The 18,744-nt window shown below is 54.0% G+C and overlaps 11 protein-coding genes across 11 annotated transcripts; 3 read left to right on the top strand and 8 right to left on the bottom strand.

Annotated features, from left to right (window-relative positions):
- Nucleotides 1-542: 542 nt before the first annotated feature.
- On the top strand, nt 543-3,006 carry GLOTRDRAFT_136075 (uncharacterized protein; the record flags this gene model as incomplete). Its single annotated transcript, XM_007863996.1, has 6 exons — nt 543-2,019; nt 2,081-2,253; nt 2,306-2,519; nt 2,575-2,660; nt 2,715-2,901; nt 2,963-3,006. 6 exons carry the CDS (start codon nt 543-545, stop codon nt 3,004-3,006), a joined length of 2,181 nt encoding a protein of 726 aa, XP_007862187.1.
- Nucleotides 2,865-4,834, bottom strand: GLOTRDRAFT_136074 (uncharacterized protein). The gene is made up of 2 exons (XM_007863995.1): nt 3,324-4,834; nt 2,865-3,265 (listed from the first exon to the last, which is right to left on the bottom strand). Exon 1 carries the CDS (start codon nt 4,679-4,681, stop codon nt 3,365-3,367), a length of 1,317 nt encoding a protein of 438 aa, XP_007862186.1. The 5' UTR covers nt 4,682-4,834; the 3' UTR covers nt 2,865-3,265; nt 3,324-3,364.
- A 399-nt stretch (nt 4,835-5,233) lies between these two features.
- GLOTRDRAFT_34739 (uncharacterized protein) lies at nt 5,234-6,984 on the top strand (the record flags this gene model as incomplete). The annotated part of the gene is made up of 4 exons (XM_007863596.1): nt 5,234-5,969; nt 6,023-6,200; nt 6,255-6,383; nt 6,435-6,984. The coding sequence occupies 4 exons, from the start codon at nt 5,234-5,236 to the stop codon at nt 6,982-6,984; spliced, it is 1,593 nt and encodes a 530-aa protein (XP_007861787.1).
- Nucleotides 6,955-7,625, bottom strand: GLOTRDRAFT_109546 (uncharacterized protein; the record flags this gene model as incomplete). The annotated part of the gene is made up of 1 exon (XM_007863994.1): nt 6,955-7,625. A coding segment is annotated over one exon (485 nt), but the record flags the coding sequence as incomplete, so codon positions are not given.
- Nucleotides 7,626-7,959: 334 nt separating this feature from the next.
- GLOTRDRAFT_70272 (cysteine proteinase) lies at nt 7,960-9,622 on the bottom strand (the record flags this gene model as incomplete). The annotated part of the gene is made up of 6 exons (XM_007863993.1): nt 9,275-9,622; nt 8,981-9,224; nt 8,807-8,920; nt 8,652-8,754; nt 8,374-8,598; nt 7,960-8,317 (listed from the first exon to the last, which is right to left on the bottom strand). Coding segments are annotated over exons 1-6 (1,263 nt in total), but the record flags the coding sequence as incomplete, so codon positions are not given.
- A 353-nt stretch (nt 9,623-9,975) lies between these two features.
- Nucleotides 9,976-11,258, bottom strand: GLOTRDRAFT_136071 (uncharacterized protein; the record flags this gene model as incomplete). Its single annotated transcript, XM_007863992.1, has 5 exons — nt 10,949-11,258; nt 10,822-10,899; nt 10,631-10,771; nt 10,325-10,581; nt 9,976-10,289 (listed from the first exon to the last, which is right to left on the bottom strand). Exons 1-5 carry the CDS (start codon nt 11,119-11,121, stop codon nt 9,976-9,978), a joined length of 963 nt encoding a protein of 320 aa, XP_007862183.1. The 5' UTR covers nt 11,122-11,258.
- Nucleotides 11,259-11,927: 669 nt separating this feature from the next.
- GLOTRDRAFT_32965 (uncharacterized protein) lies at nt 11,928-13,381 on the bottom strand (the record flags this gene model as incomplete). The annotated part of the gene is given in 7 exon segments (XM_007863476.1): nt 11,928-12,120; nt 12,181-12,324; nt 12,338-12,585; nt 12,638-12,677; nt 12,733-12,822; nt 12,873-12,935; nt 12,987-13,381. 7 exon segments carry the CDS (start codon nt 13,379-13,381, stop codon nt 11,928-11,930), a joined length of 1,173 nt encoding a protein of 390 aa, XP_007861667.1.
- Nucleotides 13,382-13,491: 110 nt separating this feature from the next.
- GLOTRDRAFT_54824 (uncharacterized protein) lies at nt 13,492-14,919 on the bottom strand (the record flags this gene model as incomplete). The annotated part of the gene is made up of 3 exons (XM_007863659.1): nt 13,492-13,952; nt 14,006-14,376; nt 14,435-14,919. The coding sequence occupies 3 exons, from the start codon at nt 14,914-14,916 to the stop codon at nt 13,723-13,725; spliced, it is 1,083 nt and encodes a 360-aa protein (XP_007861850.1). The 3' UTR covers nt 13,492-13,722.
- Nucleotides 14,920-15,067: 148 nt separating this feature from the next.
- GLOTRDRAFT_125416 (uncharacterized protein) lies at nt 15,068-15,920 on the top strand (the record flags this gene model as incomplete). The annotated part of the gene is made up of 4 exons (XM_007863991.1): nt 15,068-15,361; nt 15,414-15,493; nt 15,541-15,736; nt 15,816-15,920. 4 exons carry the CDS (start codon nt 15,068-15,070, stop codon nt 15,918-15,920), a joined length of 675 nt encoding a protein of 224 aa, XP_007862182.1.
- A 721-nt stretch (nt 15,921-16,641) lies between these two features.
- Nucleotides 16,642-16,848, bottom strand: GLOTRDRAFT_16272 (uncharacterized protein; the record flags this gene model as incomplete). Its single annotated transcript, XM_007863431.1, has 1 exon — nt 16,642-16,848. A coding segment is annotated over one exon (207 nt), but the record flags the coding sequence as incomplete, so codon positions are not given.
- A 552-nt stretch (nt 16,849-17,400) lies between these two features.
- Nucleotides 17,401-18,655, bottom strand: GLOTRDRAFT_103172 (uncharacterized protein; the record flags this gene model as incomplete). Its single annotated transcript, XM_007863990.1, has 4 exons — nt 17,401-17,534; nt 17,804-18,086; nt 18,133-18,303; nt 18,362-18,655. 4 exons carry the CDS (start codon nt 18,653-18,655, stop codon nt 17,401-17,403), a joined length of 882 nt encoding a protein of 293 aa, XP_007862181.1.
- Between the last annotated feature and the right edge of the window lie 89 nt (nt 18,656-18,744).

The raw sequence follows: 18,744 nt of genomic DNA, 5'->3' as shown, positions 1-18,744 counted from the left end.
CTGACGTAGTCGGATCGTCATTAAAGACCGAACAGGTCAGGATCTGCATCGTCGTAGGTATGTTCAGCCATTTGAATAGCAGGTACCTGCCTCCCCTGGATTCCGAATGGTCGACGTAGATAGGGTATCTGGCGCCGAACGGCGAAGCAGCACATAGCCTTCTGACCTAAGTTCCTCCGTCCATTGACTCTTGCCGCGATGATGCAGTGTCATGGATTCAAGAATCGGCAGAAAACGCGAGCTAGTGCAAAGCGAGGGTTTCGATGGCACACGAAGAAGGAAGAGAGGGAACTGCAGGAAAGCGAGAGACGCGTTCTGCTTTATTGACGCGTTTGTTTGGTTGTGTGTGACTTGTGACTTGTGAGCCCAACTTGAACTTCTTGAACGATCGGTCATGTGACCGCAGCGCGCGTTGTCGCGATCGTGCTTCGTTCTGACCGCCACCGACGCTGCTTCTGCAAGTACCATCGATAGCCTGTTCTGTGGCAAGCAAGGACTCGCTGCTCTGTCTCTCTTTCCGTCTTCCAGCCTGGGTGGATATCATGCTTGGAACGAGGACAAAACAAGTGACGGCGTATGGCAGGAGAGGGCAAAGGATCGTGAGCGTCTCCGACCGGCGCAGCGCAGACTGGGATGAAGGAAGAGTCTATAATATTGTGCCAGACGCACCAAAGGCCACTCGATATATAGAGCTACACAGTTCTTCATCCAAGAGTTCTCCCCGAGCGAAACGGGTCCAGAAGACAGCAAAACAGCTCTCTCCCATGAGCTCGTCGCCTTCGCCTGTGGTTGCTGCGAAGGTGATCAGGAAGCGGCAAGTCTCCAGGCAAATTAAGGCTTCACCGAAAGCTGTCACCACATCCAAAGCAGCCAGTCCTCGACCACCGCTCGCCTCAGTACCCCCGAACTCTCCTGCATTTTATGCCGGTACGAAGAAGAAGGCCAGTGTAGCAGGCTCGAAACGGCTTCCCCCGAAGCCTCAGAAGCCTCACTCACCAGCGGTGAACATGGACATCATCGTTTTGGACGGAGTCAGGATGGTCAGCCAGGAGCGAAGGGTCTCAAGGCCGGACGTAGTGACAAATCCTATGAGAATAGCTAGTCAACCGTTGCCCCGGACTACGTACCGGGCTCCCCAACCCAAGGTTAAGTCCCCTCCCATTGTCATCTCTGACAGCGAGGAGGAGGCCGAGGAAATCCCTCAACTGAAGAAACGCGCAGGAAGGCGGGCCAAACCGACAGTCATATCATCCGACTCCGACGACTCCCCATCTGATCTTGACCCGCCGAAACGCTCTAATCCGCCTCCTACTCATGCACCCAGCATGAAACTCATATTCGACGAGCCACCGTACCACTTGCCCAAAAGTGCCCCCGCCACCTTCCTAACGCCCGTCCCCCATGCTTCCAAGACACACAAGCTGACGCCTATTAGGTACAGGACAGCGGCGTTGTTCCCGCATGCCGGCTCCCCTCCTTCACCGACGACCCCTTCTGATTTTGATCTGTCCCTCGAGCTATCCGACCTCGCGATCACGCCGAGCGCCGCAAAGCAATCCCCACCTCCTCCGGAATACCTCCGCCCACTCCTTGCAGAATGCTGTCAGGATACACCGCACGAATTCTCAGCATTCATCGAGACCTTCCCTTTCGACCCCGTCGTCCGCCCGCTCGACACGCCCACCGGGCCCCCGGTATCCAGGTACGAATTCCGCAAGATCGGGGAGGCGTCGTACTCGGAGGTCTTCGGCATCGGGGATGTGGTCTTGAAGATAATCCCACTGCGGGACGAAGAGCCACAAGCGCGGAAGTTTATTCCCGCTGATGTGGAGACGCCGCCTCCCAGTGATGCCAAAGACGTGTTGAAGGAGATCATCGTGACGAGAGCGATGGGCGAGATGTGCGACGGCTTCGTAAAGCTGCTGCGGACGTATGTCGTACGGGGTCGTTATCCTTCCCTGTTACTGGATCTATGGGATGACTTCTACGAAACCAAAGGCTCGGAGAGCGTCCGGCCAGGTAAATTGCCTTGCACGTTCCAAGGGCCTGCCTGATCCGAGCTGCTCGTCTTCCCCTTCAGATAATTTCCCTGTGTCGCAAACGTACGCTATCATCGTCCTGCCGAACGGTGGACCGGATCTCGAGTCGTACACATTCACGTCCGCCAGCAAGAACGGATGGCGTCAAGCCTGCAGCGTGTTCTGGCAGGTCACGAGGGCCCTAGCCGAAGCGGAAGACCTAGTCTCATTCGAGGTAACTATATCCGATACCCTTTGGACGACTTACAAACCGTTTTCATCCTCAGCATCGCGATCTACACTGGGGCCAGATCCTGGTGAAGAATACATCAGTCGGACCGATGCGCAAAGCCCCCCGGTCCAAGGTTTTGATGGATAGCCCGGGCCATGGTGTCATGGCCACTGTCATCGACCTTGGTCTTGCGCGCATGGACGCGGGCGACGACGAGGGTGTCCAGACTCATTGGACACCGTTTGATGAAGAGATTTTCGAAGGCACAGGTCAGTCGACTTTACGCGATATTGGCGTTCATGGTAATGAAACCACAGTTCTCAGGCGATTATCAGTTCGACATATACAGAATGATGCGCCAGCATATAGGCAAGTCGTGGTCGGCTTTCCGACCCCTAACCAACGTCATGGTAAGTGTCTGTGAATTGGACATGATACGACTCGGCTAGCTAACCGATCGACAGTGGCTGCACTACCTGACACTCAAACTGCTCCATTCCAAACGGCTGAAGCCTCCACCCGTCTCGCGTAAGACGTCAACCATCTCCGAGCATACCTTCACCGAACGAGAATGCTACGAGTGCCTTGTTGAAGTGGAAAAACTGCTCGCTGCCGTCGTGTCACCCTTTCTGAAGCCTAATGCGGGTCAGAGTGGGAGGAGAAAGACCCACGTACCGTCAAAGCAAATACCGACACTGGAGGGACCCCGCAGCGCAAGAGAAGTTCTGCGGTACGCCATGGGAAGAGGCTGGTTAAGCTGATGGGCATGGGATATAGTTCTTGTATTTTGGGTATCTCTTGTCCGGAGATTTATATACATCGCTAACGTCTCGTACATCTGTACTGCCATTATATACCCTCGCCATCGTGCTTCACATTCTGATCACATCTACGTAAAGTGATCGTGCATCGGCCAACTTGCAAGAAACAGTAAGGATACAGACAATCCTTTACTATAGTCCCCGTAATCTCCCAAGATACAACATCGGCATACGTACAGGTACAGGATAAATATCTGGCAGGATAAATCTCATCAGTCAACGACGGGTACTCAGAACATCGACGAAACATACCTCATAAGTCAGTAGGTGACCACAGCTCGAGTAACGTCCCCTCAAGATGATGCAGACGTCGTATTGTCATCAGAGTTGCGCACCCGGGAAGCTCCTCTCCTCTCTCTCTTCAGCGACTTGGGTGCTGCCGGCTTAACAGCTTGCCGACGAGAGGGACTGGCATTTCGCCTCGATCGTGATCGTGACCTTGCAGAGGATGACTTGGCCGGCGGCGGCCTAGATACACGCCGCTCTCGTAAAAAGTATCTTGGAGGCTCTGCACCATTCGTCTCGTTCTTCGGTGGCTGCGGGGAGTCGGACTTGATTATTCTGACTCGCCGAGATTTGTTTCGGGGTGGAGACCCGGAATCTGATTCGTCCCCCGACGACAAGCCGGATGAATGCACAGGTGTGCTCCCGGGCGGGAGCGCCGACGGGGAAGATGGGCGGAAGCCGTTCTGCACGCCTGTGACTTCAGACGCGGGTCGAGAGGATTCGGTGAATACATCGACTAACGCCTGGGCCGGAGTCGCGGTGTTCAAAGAGGATGTTGGGTCGGTCGTTGAGGCCACGTCTTTGAATTGCAGAGAACCGTTGGGCGTCACGATCGGAGTATCTACATACGGCTCGGTATCGCCAGATGGAGTACGTTCGCGATTGAAATCTTGTTCTTCAGGCATCCGGACGGGGAAGACCGGCAGCGTCGGTTCACCTTGTAAAGGCTTGGGGCGGTGAGAACTGCCACCGCCGGCGTCTTGACTCTGTGACTCAGGCTCCTGAGAGGAATAATCTGATAGATCGGCGTAGGCGTGCTCTCGCCTGGGCTGGGAATTTTCGTCGTCGATTACCGGCTCTGTTGGAACTCGTACCAACTGTTTAGCTCGTTTGGATTGGAAGGCTCGATAGTCGTTAGGGGCAATACGCGCCCACAAAGGCTCGTCGTCGTATTCCTTCCTTGCTCTTTTCAAAGGCCTCGGGCCCATATGTACTGGGCGGACGGGGAAAGTAATGGAGGGGAGGGGGGGCAACGTGCTCTCGTACGCAAAATCGCGTACTTTGATATTATGCAACGCCAAAGTGGCAGGGGCATAGGACTCGCCGATCCGTCGGGGCTGTTTGGGTTGCGCATTGTTCTGCGAAGTGAGTCTTCGTATCATGGACGCAGTCTCCTTTGTTTCAGTTGGCTTTTGAGGCATACACCACGGATCCTTTGAGGTCACCCGCTCCCCACCAGACGAGTCTCGACTTACATGCGAGAGCTCCTTGTCATTGCGCTCCATGCTCATGACAACATCTCCTTTGCCAACACTTCCCTGCACATTTCTGCCTGCCTGTTGCGAGGAGTCCAAGCCGCCCGAAGCGCCACCGTTATCCGACATTGAGCGGGACTTGTCCTCGTTGGAGCCAAAGAGGCCCTTATAGAAGCTCTCAAGAATGATCTGAAGCGCCAGTATGAGCGACGAGGGCTCGATGCAAGCCCGGGATAGACGACAACGGGAGTAGATGACTGGATTACAACACGGTGTGTAGACGATGGACGGTACCGAGCGACCGCGGTAACGTTTGGAATCGTCACGTGAGACCGCGACGCGTCACGCGCGACCTTTCCCATTCAAGCGCCGGTGGCTCATTCACTGCGACCACGCCAGTCACTCATTCTCGAGTCTGAATCATAGACAACCACGAAAGCTGGCAAACTGCGTCTGAAGCAAACTGTGAGCATCAGAGTTATCGCATATAAGGCACTCTCTTATAGCGCAGAAGATACTAGAGCCGGTGTGACTTCGGCCGTCTACCTGCTTTCAAGGGTGAAGCGTAAGTCCAAGTTATAGTTCTTGTAAACCAATATACAAATCGGTTCTGAAAGGTCCTAGTCTTGCGACACTTCACCGACTGCGCGGGCCCTCGGTACATTCGTTGTGCAGACCCTAATGCTGAGACGCGCCTGGAAGCCAGTCGCAGCCCTAACAGGTATCGCCGGAACATCAAGCTATCTCTGGTACTCCTACAGCAGGTCCCGTAACTCCGAAACATTTGAATTTCCCGTCAGAGTCCGGGGAGCGGACGGCAAGGCCTCGATGAGCACGCTGACCGTGCCCCTGCTCCCCAAGGATGAGGTCGAGAGACGAATCAAAGAAAACGCAGTCGTGGAGACCATTGCCTCGCAAGGCAATATTAGCTGGAAACATGCGACAGTCTCTTTGGCGTCCAACGATCCTATCGAAGACGCCAGTACGAATGGCGTAATTCCGAGGGATACCATATCCCGAGGATCAGTCGGCGACTTCTTGTTCTTCGCTGTCATGGACGGACATTCAGGTCCATACACCTCGCGCTTGCTTTCCAGGACCCTGATACCAGCGGTCACGCTGGAGCTGAAGACGATGGTTATAGACGACCCGAACAACAAGGCTCCCACTAGCTTCCTGGAAAGCCTAAAAGCTCTACTTTGGCCCGTTCCATCTTCAGCAGTACCACCCGACTCCGACCCCGAAAAAGTGACAGCAGCTATCGAACGGGCGTTCGTAAACCTGGACTCAGAGCTGATAAATGCGCCGTTACGTGTGTTGGCCGCGAGCATAGATCGGACTAATAGGGAAAAGAAAACCTTGCCCGATCTTAGCCAACATCCCATGGCCCTCGCGACCTTACGTCCGGCTCTCTCAGGTATGGTAGTCTGTCACTCTCCTGCAGGCGTATGCTCATGTTTACCATGTCAGGAAGTTGTGCTCTTGCAGCCTTGTTAGACACCGCACACAAGAGGCTATACGTAGCATGCACTGGAGACAGCCGCGCGGTTGCTGGCGTTTGGGAAGACAACAACGACGGTACGGGCTACTGGCGTGTCGAAGCTCTTTCCGAAGATCAGACAGGACGAAACCCCAAGGAACTAGAGAGGTTTGTAGGTTGAATCGTGTCAAGCATATCAATCAACTCAAAGGTCATTTGCAGGATGCGCTCAGAGCACCCTCAAGATGAAGCCGAGGATGTCATCCGGAACGGTCGCGTCCTTGGAGGACTGGAGCCCACAAGGGCTTTCGGCGATGCGCGATACAAATGGCCACGGGAAATTCAGCAAGTGTGAGTATGCTGGTACTATCCATACACGTCGCTGAGTACCATTCCTACTAGGCTGAAACAGTCGTTCATGCCTGACAATGACGAGATGCGAGGACCATCCCCTCGCCTCAAAACACCGCCTTATGTCACATCCCGACCAGTCGTGACCCAAACCCCCATATCACTTCCATCGCCCGACCTCGAAACGAAGCCGAAGTCAACCTTCCGCTTCGTCATCCTGGCAACAGACGGGCTTTGGGATAGGATATCATCAGAAGACGCTGTGGCTCTTGTTGGAGGCTACCTGTCAGGGTTGAAGGGCTCGATACCCAAGGTGACTCTTCCATCACTGGTGCCTACTGTGAGCGGTGCGGCCACCGTCAATGGGAAAGCCCAAGCACCAAAGCAAGTTCCAGGGGAGTGGACATTCGTTGATGATCATGTTGGCGCACATCTACTCAGAAACGCCTTGGCTGGTGCGAACGAGATGGCGCTAAGACAGCTGTTGAGTATACCCGCACCACACTCCAGACGGTATCGAGACGACATCACTGTCACCGTAATTTACTGGGAGGAGCGACCAGAGACTACAGAGACAGGGCCCGTGAAGGCTAAATTATGATTGTACTCGTCGTATATACACGTCTCGTCTATTTACAAGCCTCCGCTAAACTTGTGCAAGGCGATGAAATGGCAAGTGGCACTGGTACACCGATGAATGAGTCCAAAATAAACATTAATAAATCATCTCATCGACGTCGTGTCGTCTGCCGCAGCTCTAGAAGATGAGCCGCCTCCTCTTGCCGTACTTGGCCGGTCTCCGAGATTGGTGTGTATCGTCCCGAGGCGAGCGGAGGTTATTCCCGCCTGACAGGCGATTGTACGGGTTAGCAAGGGACGAACGTTTGCCCCCACCATTACTCTTCCATTTAGATTGAGATCGCCCGGGCGAGCTGAATGTCAGAGGCTGCCGAGCCCAATTCTTCGCATCTTCCGACCCTCTGTCGTCCTCATTATCCGGGGACTTTCGCTTCTTCGCGCTACCTGTCTCACTCTTCTTCGCCGAGTTCAGAGGAGCGTAGAAGCTGCCGGGCGGGATAGGGGTGGTAACGGGAGTGGACGGTGGCGCAGGAGCCGGCGTGGAAGGGGGAGCTGCTGGTGATGGCGGAGGGGCAGATGCCGCTGGGTTCGTCTTCGTGCTGCCTTCCTCCGCCTGGGGCTTAGGATCCGCATCCTGCGTGGCAGAAGCAGGTTTCTCTCCATCGTCGTCCTCATCATCGTCATCGGTATACTGGGCAAGACTCTTCAAAGCCGGACTCTCCTTCGCAGCCATGATCTTCTTCTTGATAAGCTCTGCCTGCGGGTCCGGGCGCGAGGCACTCTGCTCTGCGTCTTTAGTAGAAGCTACCACAGGCGGGTTAGGAAGAACAGGGCCAATGAAGGGTGCCGGCGTCGAAGGGGCAGCCTTGACACCAACATCTTCTTCGTCGTCACTCTGGACAATCTTGCGTTTCTTCATCGCAGCTGCGACACCGGTCTTGGTAACGACAGCTGCAGGTCGCGAAGGCACCGACGACACAGCGGCCTCCAGCGCCTGACCCTTGTCCCGCATGTAGAACAAGATGTAGGCATTTTTCATATTCGTTGGCGCACTGTGCACGGGGGTGACGGACTCGTCGTTCATCTCGTACCACCGACCGTTGCTGCCCTTGACATGTGCATAATAGTGGCCAGAATTAGGGCCCCCACCGGCATGCGAGATAATGCCGTACAATGAGTAAGTAGGCCCGTACTGCCCATCGCTCATGTACGGCTGCAAAGACAGACGCTCGTCGTATCTGAGGGGATGTCCAATCTTGCGGCCCATGGGGGTAAATCGCTTTAGATGGACAGTGAGAACCAGAGGCGCGTCGTGTATCGTGAAGCGCTTCGCAGCCACTACAGCTCTCTTACATCTGTAAAAGCCCGGTTCAAAACGTTCCAACGAGATGATGAGGAATGTGATACTCACTTTTCACATTTGTATTTGTTCTGCCCTTTCAGGTAGTCGACAGCTACGAACCTCTTCAGGGCGTCCTTCAGCCCTCCACAGTTGTTGATATCAATGCTGAGGTCGAGAATGCTATCAAAAGTGTCGCTGTTATGCTGACACTCCTGGCATGTCACTCTTGAGCGGAGGCGGCCGCCAAACATTTTATGAACCCATGTCGTCTCAGCAAGCTTGGGGTCAGGTTTTCTTCAGGGGGTATTTTGAGGGTCTTACTCTGCAAAGAAACGCGTAACACTCACTGCGGCAGACCTGCCAGACATGACTTTTGCAGGGCGTCTATAGCGTACCGAAGGTACTCATGGGAGTCCTCTTGCCTCCCTTTCCTCATGTGCTTCGCGACAGCTGGAAGGGATGTTTAACCGTGAGCTGACAGACAAGGATGGATAATACACACCCTGCAATCTGGTATTAATCTGGTAAGGGTTGAAGGCGCGCCTTTTCCCCGAATGCGCTTCCAGCATCACCGCCCTTAGCGCACATGCCATGCAGAAACCACTCTTGACTCGACCTTAAGACATCACATCGTTGCATTAGCAAAAGCTAGGAGTGCGTTGAGGAAGGCTCTTACACGGGTCCGCTTGGGAGTGAGCATATATAACTCTAAGGAGCGGGGGGGTATGGAGGAGACATTGCAAAGCACTGTTCAAAAAGCAAGTATTTCCCATGTTTTGTAGGCCAGAGCCTACAGTGACCCCATTTGGCCATGAAATATCGAACGTCCCCGAATGCAGTGACGGGGTTGATGGGCTGGGATTCGATCCTTTATGTTTCTGAGGAGTCTTCACATTCGATACAGGGGATGCTCCGTTAGTCTTAAGCCTGGTATGAGCGCCCGTCATACGAAACAACCATAAGAACGCACCTGAGCCACAGCTCGGGCCTTCGGCGACCCATTTATCGGCTCATATTTTCCTTCCGCTACAGCTAACGTGCCAGAAGATGATCCCTCTACAAACTCAATAGCAGGGGGGAGAAGACTGTTGAAAGATTCGATGTCGCGAGCTGGGCGATACTGGGAAGAATCCTCCGCATTCCGAGCTGGTGAGAAGGGAGGCGCAGGGTAGAGTGGCGAAGCCAGCATTTTTCTCGAGAATGGACGCGCTAGAATGTGCCTAATCTGTTGGTCTGTACAATGTGCTATGCGTCGTACAGCATATGCAGCACCGGTACGATAGACGCGCGCAGATGAGGATAAAGCCAGGAGAGGATGGGGTAGTTGGGAAGGACGCAGTGCTGTGCTCGTGAAAGTGGGTCTTCGTCTGTGGCGTCAAAGGACTGCAATACCGTATTTCCCACGATGAAGGTCATTATTCAAGTTACATCCTGTGCGTAACTCGTAGTGAGCATGTAAGTACTGGACGTCGCAGCAGTTACTGGAAGTGCACCGCAGCGATGTTGCTATCTCAGCTCCGGTGTTGATAGGTAAGTGCTTGCCAGCAGAGCTACATCAGGATACACTAGTAGAGCTAGGGATACAAAGAAAGTTCGGTTTTGACACAAGCCTGAAGGGATACACATCATATAATCAATACAATGTAGAAATTCGGGTTGGATAGGGAAACCCTAGTACGGTTGAGCGGTATAAGGAATATTAGTTAAATACGATAGATCATCAAAACACGCAGGATATTGTGCGGGGAAAGAAACTGGAACGTTGTAATCCGCATCAACCTGGCATGTGTCGAAGATTGGATCCCAAGTTGAGGGATACGAATAATCCGTGGGGTCCTCAGGTATGAACGTCGGTGGGAAGTCCGCGATGTGCAGATCTTGATAAGGGTATGCTGGCAACCCTTGAGCGTCCGCCGCGAGGCATGATGCGGGGAAAGACTCAGTGATCCAATCAAGGTCTGTAATGAACGTTGGTATAACCGTCACTACACATATGTCAATTAGGAATGGTGGAACGTACCATTATCAAGAGTCAAGACACGGTTTATTTCTGCCACGAGTTCGGCGTCGGAGTGAATCGTTGGGCTGGGCGTACGCGAGGAGTCGGATGAAGAGGCCCACGAACTGGCATCGTCGTCTGAGGCATTGCTCTCCTCGGAAGATGTGTTACCCTCATTGAATGCTTCCCGCAGGCGAGCACCCCTATGCAGTCTAGGAAGCCCTGGGAGATCATGTTTTGTTTTAAGGTGCTGATTGAAAGCAGACCGTCTCTTGATCCTGTCCAATGATTAGCCTCTAATCAATGTGCGCGACATGTCAGCCCTACCGTGCCCCGCAGCCTGGGATCCAGCACACGTGAGTCTTCAACTTGCCGTGTACTTCAATGCGGTGTCGACAGACAGCACCAGCCTCGCCGAAGGCAGCGTGGCACGAGCCAATATTGCACCGATATGGTTTCTCGCCAGTGCTGCAGTGTGCGGTCAGTCGCCATCCGGGACATGCCATGCGGCCACATACTGGGTATTGTAATGGTCAGCCAGCATCTTCCGCGTCGGGAAACGCGCATCACAGCCCTGGCGGGGGCACACGAAATTCCTTTGTCCCCTCAGTTAGACGATTCCGGGCTTGTGAGAAATGGACACACCTTATGCCCTTGTGCACAGTATCGTGGTGACGGTTCAGGTCTGCCTTACGGTTAAATGCGGACAGACAGCCGTCCTCGGGGCAAGGGAAAGGGCGGGCAACAGATCCACTGTCGAATGAAGGGCAGGCGCGCCTGCGCACCTGCCTTGAAAGGCCTGCACGGGTCCTCGGCATGATATATGGTCGTTAGAGTATATTAAGAAAGTTCGTGAGTCTGGAAGCTTGGTGGCCAGCACAGAGTCGTTAGTCCGGTACGTAAGGCGTGAACTAGCACGCCAGGTCGAAGGGATCGAAGAGAAGGTAATATAACGAGCGGAGAAGGCCAGCCGACGACGCGAAACCAGCGAGACCGCTCTTAAATGCTGAGTCGTACGTCGCCCGACAAAAACTGAGAAATCGGTGCCGTAGAATCAATTGTTCATATCGTCACCGCAGACATCAGCGACCGATTGGGAGTGACACTCGTCGCAGCCGCGCCCTTCAAGGCGATGAAGAAAGCGGTCAGATGGCGTGTACAATTGCCGTCCATCCAAGCAACAAAAAAGAAGTTCATGCTAACCTAGACAAAGGACCTTCTGAGTAAGACCCCCTTCCTTGAAGCCCTTTATCTGAGACATGTCTTGTTTGAGCCGGAGGACCCACTACGCTTCTGTTTCGGCGAAAGCCGGGAAAGTAGCCGAGGGAGATGATACCACTGTACTGCAAGCATGCTTTGACTGGTGTGCGGCACGTAAATGCAGGATCATGTATTGGATCAATATATGGGCAAGAGCCTGGGGGCTGCCCAAAGTCAAGGCGGAGCATGGGTTGGACACACTACAATTGACGAGGAACCAATAATCAAGGGATTCTCTGTCATAGTACAGCCATAGACAGTTCCTGAGACTGGTCGCTAAATGGAGCCCAGAAGGGCATACGTCAGCGACCCTTCCCCTAGACATACAATGCGTACAACGTTCACCTTTCAGGTGAAAACACAATTAATTGCCCAGACCAGGACCGGTAATCCGTTTCGTTATTCTCTCGTTCATCCACGGCGCAATAGCTGCGAGATCCGCCCATGTAAATGACGCGTACTGGCCGCGGCCTGGTCCTACTACCAAGTCCATGTCTTGGAAGGGCGGGCCGTCTGCATGGATGTCCGTCATAGGACCGAGTAGTTGCGCGGTCAACCTACACAGATCAGGTCAGACTTGCGCACGGTAGTTGGCAAGAATCTGGAGTCGAACAGACATGAGTCTCCCAACCCATTCAAGGCCACCTTCTTCTAGGGGCCCAGAACCAATCCATCGTTTGTCTCTCCCTCCGGGAGTATAGAAGGGATAATTTGCATGGGAAGGGGCCGGCACAGGGTAGGTGAGAGGCCAGTATCTGCTGCTGCTGCCTGTACCAAAGTTGTCTACTAGAGTGTATAAGCGCTAAGCATAAGAAGGACATAGCTGGCTTACTTGACTGATCCTCGTAGGAACATGCCTCCGAGCCGAGACTATTTTCGCTGCTCCCATCAACCAAGTATGTCTTCTCTATACCAGGCGGATGGAGAAACGCTTTTGCGTTCGGATTGAGAGAGAAGAATCCTTTGGGTTTATGGAGAACACCAAGGGCCAGGATGCGTACATCTGCAAACTGCACGACCAGCTGCAAAGTCCCGTTTGAACGTCGGTCTGTCTTCTCGCGCCGTCATACTCACTCTTACGCTGGTCTCAAGATGAGCGAGGTTACTCTGCAGCCTACCACGTACAGTAGTCAGATCCATAGCTTCTCAAGTAAGTACTTGCAAAGTACTTTATCTCGTTGAAGACGGCCAGAGGATTGTAGCTCCTCGACGAGGATTCAAGTTCATTGGCAGTTCCATTACGATTAAGAATGATATATCTGAAGTTGTCAGGATAGCTCCTCTGCGCATTAAAATACAAATCTCGTACTTTGTCCATGCTTCATCCGCCGTGCAAGAAGTTTGACAGCGATGCCAAACCCGATATAGCAGTCTCGATTACGTTTCATTTACAATGTACAGCAAGATCAGGAGGACAACGGACCTCTGGTATGCCTCCCTCCAACTGCAATCCTTTTTCCACTTTACCCAACTTGGAAGAAACCTGCGTTTGAAACATTCCTCCCACTCCTCGCTCCTCAGGTTTGGCGACGTCGACTCAAACAGCAAATAGGACGAACGGGCCAGGCTGAATATCTCAACCCAGTTTTGTCGAGGGACCACCGATCGAACACTAAGATGCTTTAGACAGTCCTCATACTCCCCACTCTGCAGATTTCGCGAGATGGGTCGTCTCCAGGGATTCAAAGAGGGATCCGAGACAATCTGATTCAGTCTCCGAGAAAGATATGATGCGGTGACCAGCGACTGTAAGTCGAGTTCGCTCAGAATCTCAGCTATGAGCTCTACCGGCAAGGATTCAAAAGTGGCTGAAGACATCGTCGCAAGCTGAGTGTGGCTGCGGCTCTTGCCGAGTTCACGTCGGACGTTTTGGACACCTTCGCGAAGTGACGGCCTTCGGCGGCCGACTTGCATTCGCGCGACAGCAGACAACTACCAAATGGCATGCAAGAATATGCTAGGGTAACACGCATATACGTAATAGGTGCGCTTAGGGTATGATGTAGACGTCCTGCCCGCCTCTGTCGCGCCTTCGCCGCTCCTCTTGAAGCCCTCCGTCAGGTGTACGGGATGATCTATAAGACTGCAAGCGACGGACGACACCTTCCCGCTTTCTCGAAGGCGCATGCGGGTCGCTGGGATGCGTCCGGCTGACTGTATCATCTCATTCCGCTGCTCCTACGGGCTGGTGTCTTCCCTTTGTTGACCTTTGTCTTCTGAGCCTCCGATATGAGTTCGGCAATCAACGAATTGTATGTCTCCGAGTCCTGCTGGAGGGCATCCCTCGTCTGTAGGAGGTACGTCAAGAGTGCAGACGCATTTGCAGTCTGGGCGCGTATGTCACGTAGACAAGACTCTAGCTTCGGTAAGGGCATCAAAGCCATTGATTCTGACATGGGTCATCAGCAAATGTTACGACCAGATAAAGGTGAAAAGACAAACCTGCGTCGAGTGAGAGGAGACTATCAACCTTGCCTTGATCGAGGTCCGGCTTGGGACCTAAACCCAATTGTGCCGCGGTGGAAGGTCTATCACGCTGTTGAGGTGTACCAGAGCGCGGTGTAGGCACACGCGAGCGGCTTGGTGAAGGGGCATTCGACGATGGATCCCCTCGGGGGCCAGGCGGCGCAGACATTGGTCGTGTAGTAATCTGCAATGGTGGCAACGCCTTTCCGTTCGTCTTCGGCAGTATCTCGTCGAGGTTGACCGGTATGCCTAGGGCAATAAGATGTCGTCTCCTGATCTCGGATCGAGTCCAGTTCGGAACCTTGGTAGTGGGCGGCTCCTTGAATAGGTTCTTGTAGAATTCGCGACTAGAGAGATCTACGTTTCAATTGGTCAACCTCCGTGGAGAGCAGGGGATATAGGCACCTCTCTGGAGACACTAATATTTGACTCGGGCCCTCCGCTTGTCTGACATCTTCGTCCGTGAAGACTTCTCGGTAGTCGTCATGAGCCCATATAGGCCGGAGTATATAGTCAACTTGCTCCTCCAGCTCCTCTTTGCTCGGTATAGGATCTACTTGCAGCGGTTTCCAATCATCAAGCACCGATAGTGGTGCTCGCGGTTCCTCGGCGAACGGTACTTCCTCCTCGAACGCCCCTACGCTGTCCACTGCTTGCACGTCTCCAAAATCTCCAAAGTCCCCAAAGTCATCCTCCTGATCCTCTCCAGCGCTCTCTGGTGGAGGTCCAAAGTCATCAAAATCGTCACCCGTCTCTGGCTCCTCATGCCGGACTGTTGAGTCTCCGAAGGCAGAGAAGTCCGAGTCAGGTTTCGGGGGTGCCTGCAAGACAGGATCGGACGAAGTGGATGCCCCCCAGATGGATGTACCGAATAAGTCGTCTTCCATCGAGTATGTTGTAGTCGTTACACTCGTCGTGGTATGGTGTTCGCTGTAGCCGTATAATAAAGGCTGGGCTATATGGAGCTCAGACTGAGGGTTTTGTGCAGTCGAGGTCACGGGCGCGAACTTGAACGCGTCGCGCGATCATGCAACGATCATGTCCAGATCCGAATTCCTCTTTGCATCGCTAAACTCCAAAAGCCCTGACACCTCCCGGAAAGTGCACATACGACGGCTTTACGATGTCATGCAACTCTGCATCCAACGAGGGGACTATGGAAGAGCCCGCAAGGCCTGGGCTATCCTAGCGCGTTGCAAAGAAATACACTGGAAGGCGATGTGGACAACGGCGGTCCTCCTGCTGATGTCGGATAAGGATGGGCATGCTCAGAATGAAGGCGCTCGGACTATCGATTTCCTGCGGTCTATGATGCTTCGTTACCCAGAGGAAGTAAGTCGGGCAGATGTCACTGCAGAAGCCGTGACTGAGATATATGCCGCAGAAACAAACCATCCTACGAGAGCTAGTCCTGCGATTGATCCAAGCAGGAAGATATAACGAAGCACTTGACGAGCTAGACCTGTAAGTGTCGTTATCTGACTAGACTATCCTATTGACTTGGATGTTAGGTATCTGCCTTCTTTCCCGTACCAAGACAACCCCGTCTTACACGCCTACGCGGGTCTAATATGCCTTTATCTCTCGCAACCTCAAGGAGAAAGTCACACAGTCGACACGAGTTTCCTCCGCACGGCGAAGACACACCTGGAGCGAAGCAAAATACTCGACCCGGACAACACCGTGGTGCAAGGGTTCTTGGAGAAGGTAACATCGTCTGACAAAATCTTAAGGTCATACCCCTACTCACTCGCGGGTTTGCTTCAAGCTGCCATCGATGTCGCAGGCATCTAACAGCCAAAATCCTCAAGTGGGACCGCCCGACTCCGATGACGAAAACACCATGAACGTCGACAGCGACGGCCAACCTCGCAAACGCGTCCGCGCTTGATCCATCTTCACTACAGCTTACTGCCTACAAGCGGCTACAAGACACTTATTAAACATAGGGCTACTCCCCCTCTGAATCGGAATCCATATTAATAGCCGGCATCTCCTCGTCCTCCTCTTCCTCCACCCTTACCGGGATAGGCTCCGGCTCGGGTATGCGCACGGGAATCTTCGACGGCCCTGCCTGCGACGAATTGAGCGGCTCCGGAGGCGGCGGTAAGGAAGGCGTGGAGGACCGGGCACGAGCCGGTAGGATGGGCATCGCTTCGGGGATGGGGGAAGGTTGGGGAGGTGCCTTGGATGTAGACGGAGTACTGCTGACCGCATGTAGCGGAGCGACAGTAGCTTTTGTGATAGCCTCAGTCGATCGTGGGACGGGTTCGCTAGGGACACTCGTCCTCGGTACGACAGGGTCCCAGAAGGAAGTGCGAGGAGGCTGCCGAGGAGCATCGTAGTCGCTCCTCAGATGTTGTACTTCATTTTTCGGCACACTGATTTCGCCGGGTACCAAATGCAGCGCCTCACGCAATTGCGCCTCCTCCTCCCCCTCTTCTCCGCGGAACAGTGATAGCGACTCGACGTGCGGCAAGGGCCTGAGCAACGGCGGGAGCCGCGGGTGTACCATCAGATCCATCACATGCAGCTGCAAGACACGATTGTCAGCACATGCATTGACCGCTGTGAAAAATCCTCAAACAGCTTACATAACGGTCGTTGTCTCCAGACAAGCCCTTCACGACAAGCCCGAGGCTCTTGCTCATTGTGCTCGTCGTGCCGACGCCCAGCTCGACGCAGAGGCTCTGCACCTTCGCGAGGAGCCGTTCGTGCATCCGCAGGTCCGGCGACAGCAGCCCCTTGGGGATCTGCGGGAGGGAGAGGAGCATCGAGAGCAGGATGCGGCCCGAGAGGGACTGCACGGCGGGCGAGAGATGCGGGTTGCGCGATAGCGCTTGAAGCGCTGCAATAGAATTGTTCGGTCAATGTTGAGTGATATATAAGGATGGCGGGGAGTCGAATTACCGTCGAGAGCGGCCAGGACGACCTCCCCCTCCGCAGGCGACGGACAAATCACCTCTCGGGCGACATTGAACAGCTCGTCGCCCTCATACCCGCGCTGGCGCTTCTTGCCCTTCCGGCTCTTCCGCACGCTGCTCTCCGCGGTGTCGGCCTGGCGCTCGAGGAGCACGATCGTGAGCGAGGGGAGGATAGCGCGGGTCAGGCGGTTGAGGGCGATGGCGTCGTGCGAGGGGTGGGTGAGGGAGAGGAGGGGAGGGAGGGCGCGGAGGAATGCGAGGCGCGTTTGGCTAGGGAGAGGAGGTGAGTAGGAGAGGGGGGAGGGGAGGGGGGACGTACGGGGTTAGTGATTGTTGCTCTAGATGGTATGCGATTATAGTGAGCAGGCGCGGGACATGCGGAGTCAGGTGGTACCGAACGCTATGCTATAGCTTTAATATGCCAACCAAGATAATATGGCGGCGTAATTACCAGTTCACGAAGGACACCAAAAGGTCGCATCCCAGAGACCAGACAAGGGGGATAGCGGAATTTTCTACGGCGCGGAGCGATTGGTCGATCGGCCCGGAGACCTGTTCGTCTTGCGTGTAGCTGAGCATGGCTGTGACCAATTGAAGCACGGAATTGATTGGCACTTGGACAGGACGAGAGCTTGTGGATCTGGGCCAGGTGATTAATGGATGTACTGTCTTCGACAGCCAGGAACGTACCTCAGAAGCGCGCATAGGACTGTGATGCCGCATCTCAAGCGGTCAGTATTCAATGCGACGTTCGTCAAAGCATCGCCGGTCGCCGGTGCTGTATTTGGTGCCCCTCCTGCAGTCCGCGGTCGGTCCAAAAGTAACGACAATAAAATACGACTTGACGCACCGCTATTCGAGAATGTGGACAATAATCTGTTCAAAGCACTCCAAGTGAAAGCCAGTGTATCGTCTAGCGACTTTCGCCATTGACCGGCGGCGCCGACCTTGCCTCCGGTATAGTGCAGAACGGCATATAGGCGCGATGCTGCCTTTACGAGGTCACTTGATAGTGGAGTCGGTGCCGTTCCGTTCAGAAAACGAAGGGTCAAGGAAGACAGGGAGCCGTGCAGGGCTTTGTGCAAAGTGGGATACAGTGGTACAAGCATTGTCAACGTGTTCAACGCCAGGATCTAAACTTTATGAGCACAAAGAGGTTTCTTGTGAAGTCACTAGTACCTTTAGAACTGCATCGTCCTGCTTTTCCGCCAGGGCAATGATGGCCTGGCTATATTTTGGGATATTGGGCGTGACCAACTGCCTCTGGAATTCCGGTGTGTCGGTAGCACCTGAGAATATATACCTCAGCAGCCTGATGGCAGCTTTCAAGTTGGGCAACGGTTCATTTTTCTTTCAAGGTAATGCATGAATTTCGGAGTGCAACGGTAAAGCTGATCAATACACGGACTGAAAGCATAGGTAAAGCAGCTCCGATCCAGCTATGCGCACATTCCAGCATCACCGGCTTGGACAGAACGGCTGTCCTGTACGCGAGACAGAGTCCGGCCCAGCGAGCACCGAAATCCTGCGCGTGTACCAAGGAATTGACGCGAGCGGTCCATTTTTGCAGATGCGGCGAGGGGGAAAAGGAGTCGGGGGAGAGGGCGCTGAAGACAGAGGGCAGGTGCAGGACAGCAGACGAGTCGGACGCCAGCTGCAGCTGCAGGAAAGCCTTGAGCGGGTGGCCCGCCTCGGAAGCCATGAAGCTGCACACAACGCGAAGAATTTGAAGTCAAGCACTCGATCGCGCAGTCCGGGGTCCCTGTCCGGTAACCCAGACGCGTCGCTAGA

Source organism: Gloeophyllum trabeum, assembly GCF_000344685.1.
Source record: "Gloeophyllum trabeum ATCC 11539 unplaced genomic scaffold GLOTRscaffold_00002, whole genome shotgun sequence".
Taxonomy (NCBI): domain Eukaryota; kingdom Fungi; phylum Basidiomycota; class Agaricomycetes; order Gloeophyllales; family Gloeophyllaceae; genus Gloeophyllum; species Gloeophyllum trabeum.
The sequence above is the reverse complement of the archived record's forward strand: the minus strand, read 5'-3'. Positions and strand labels throughout refer to the sequence as shown.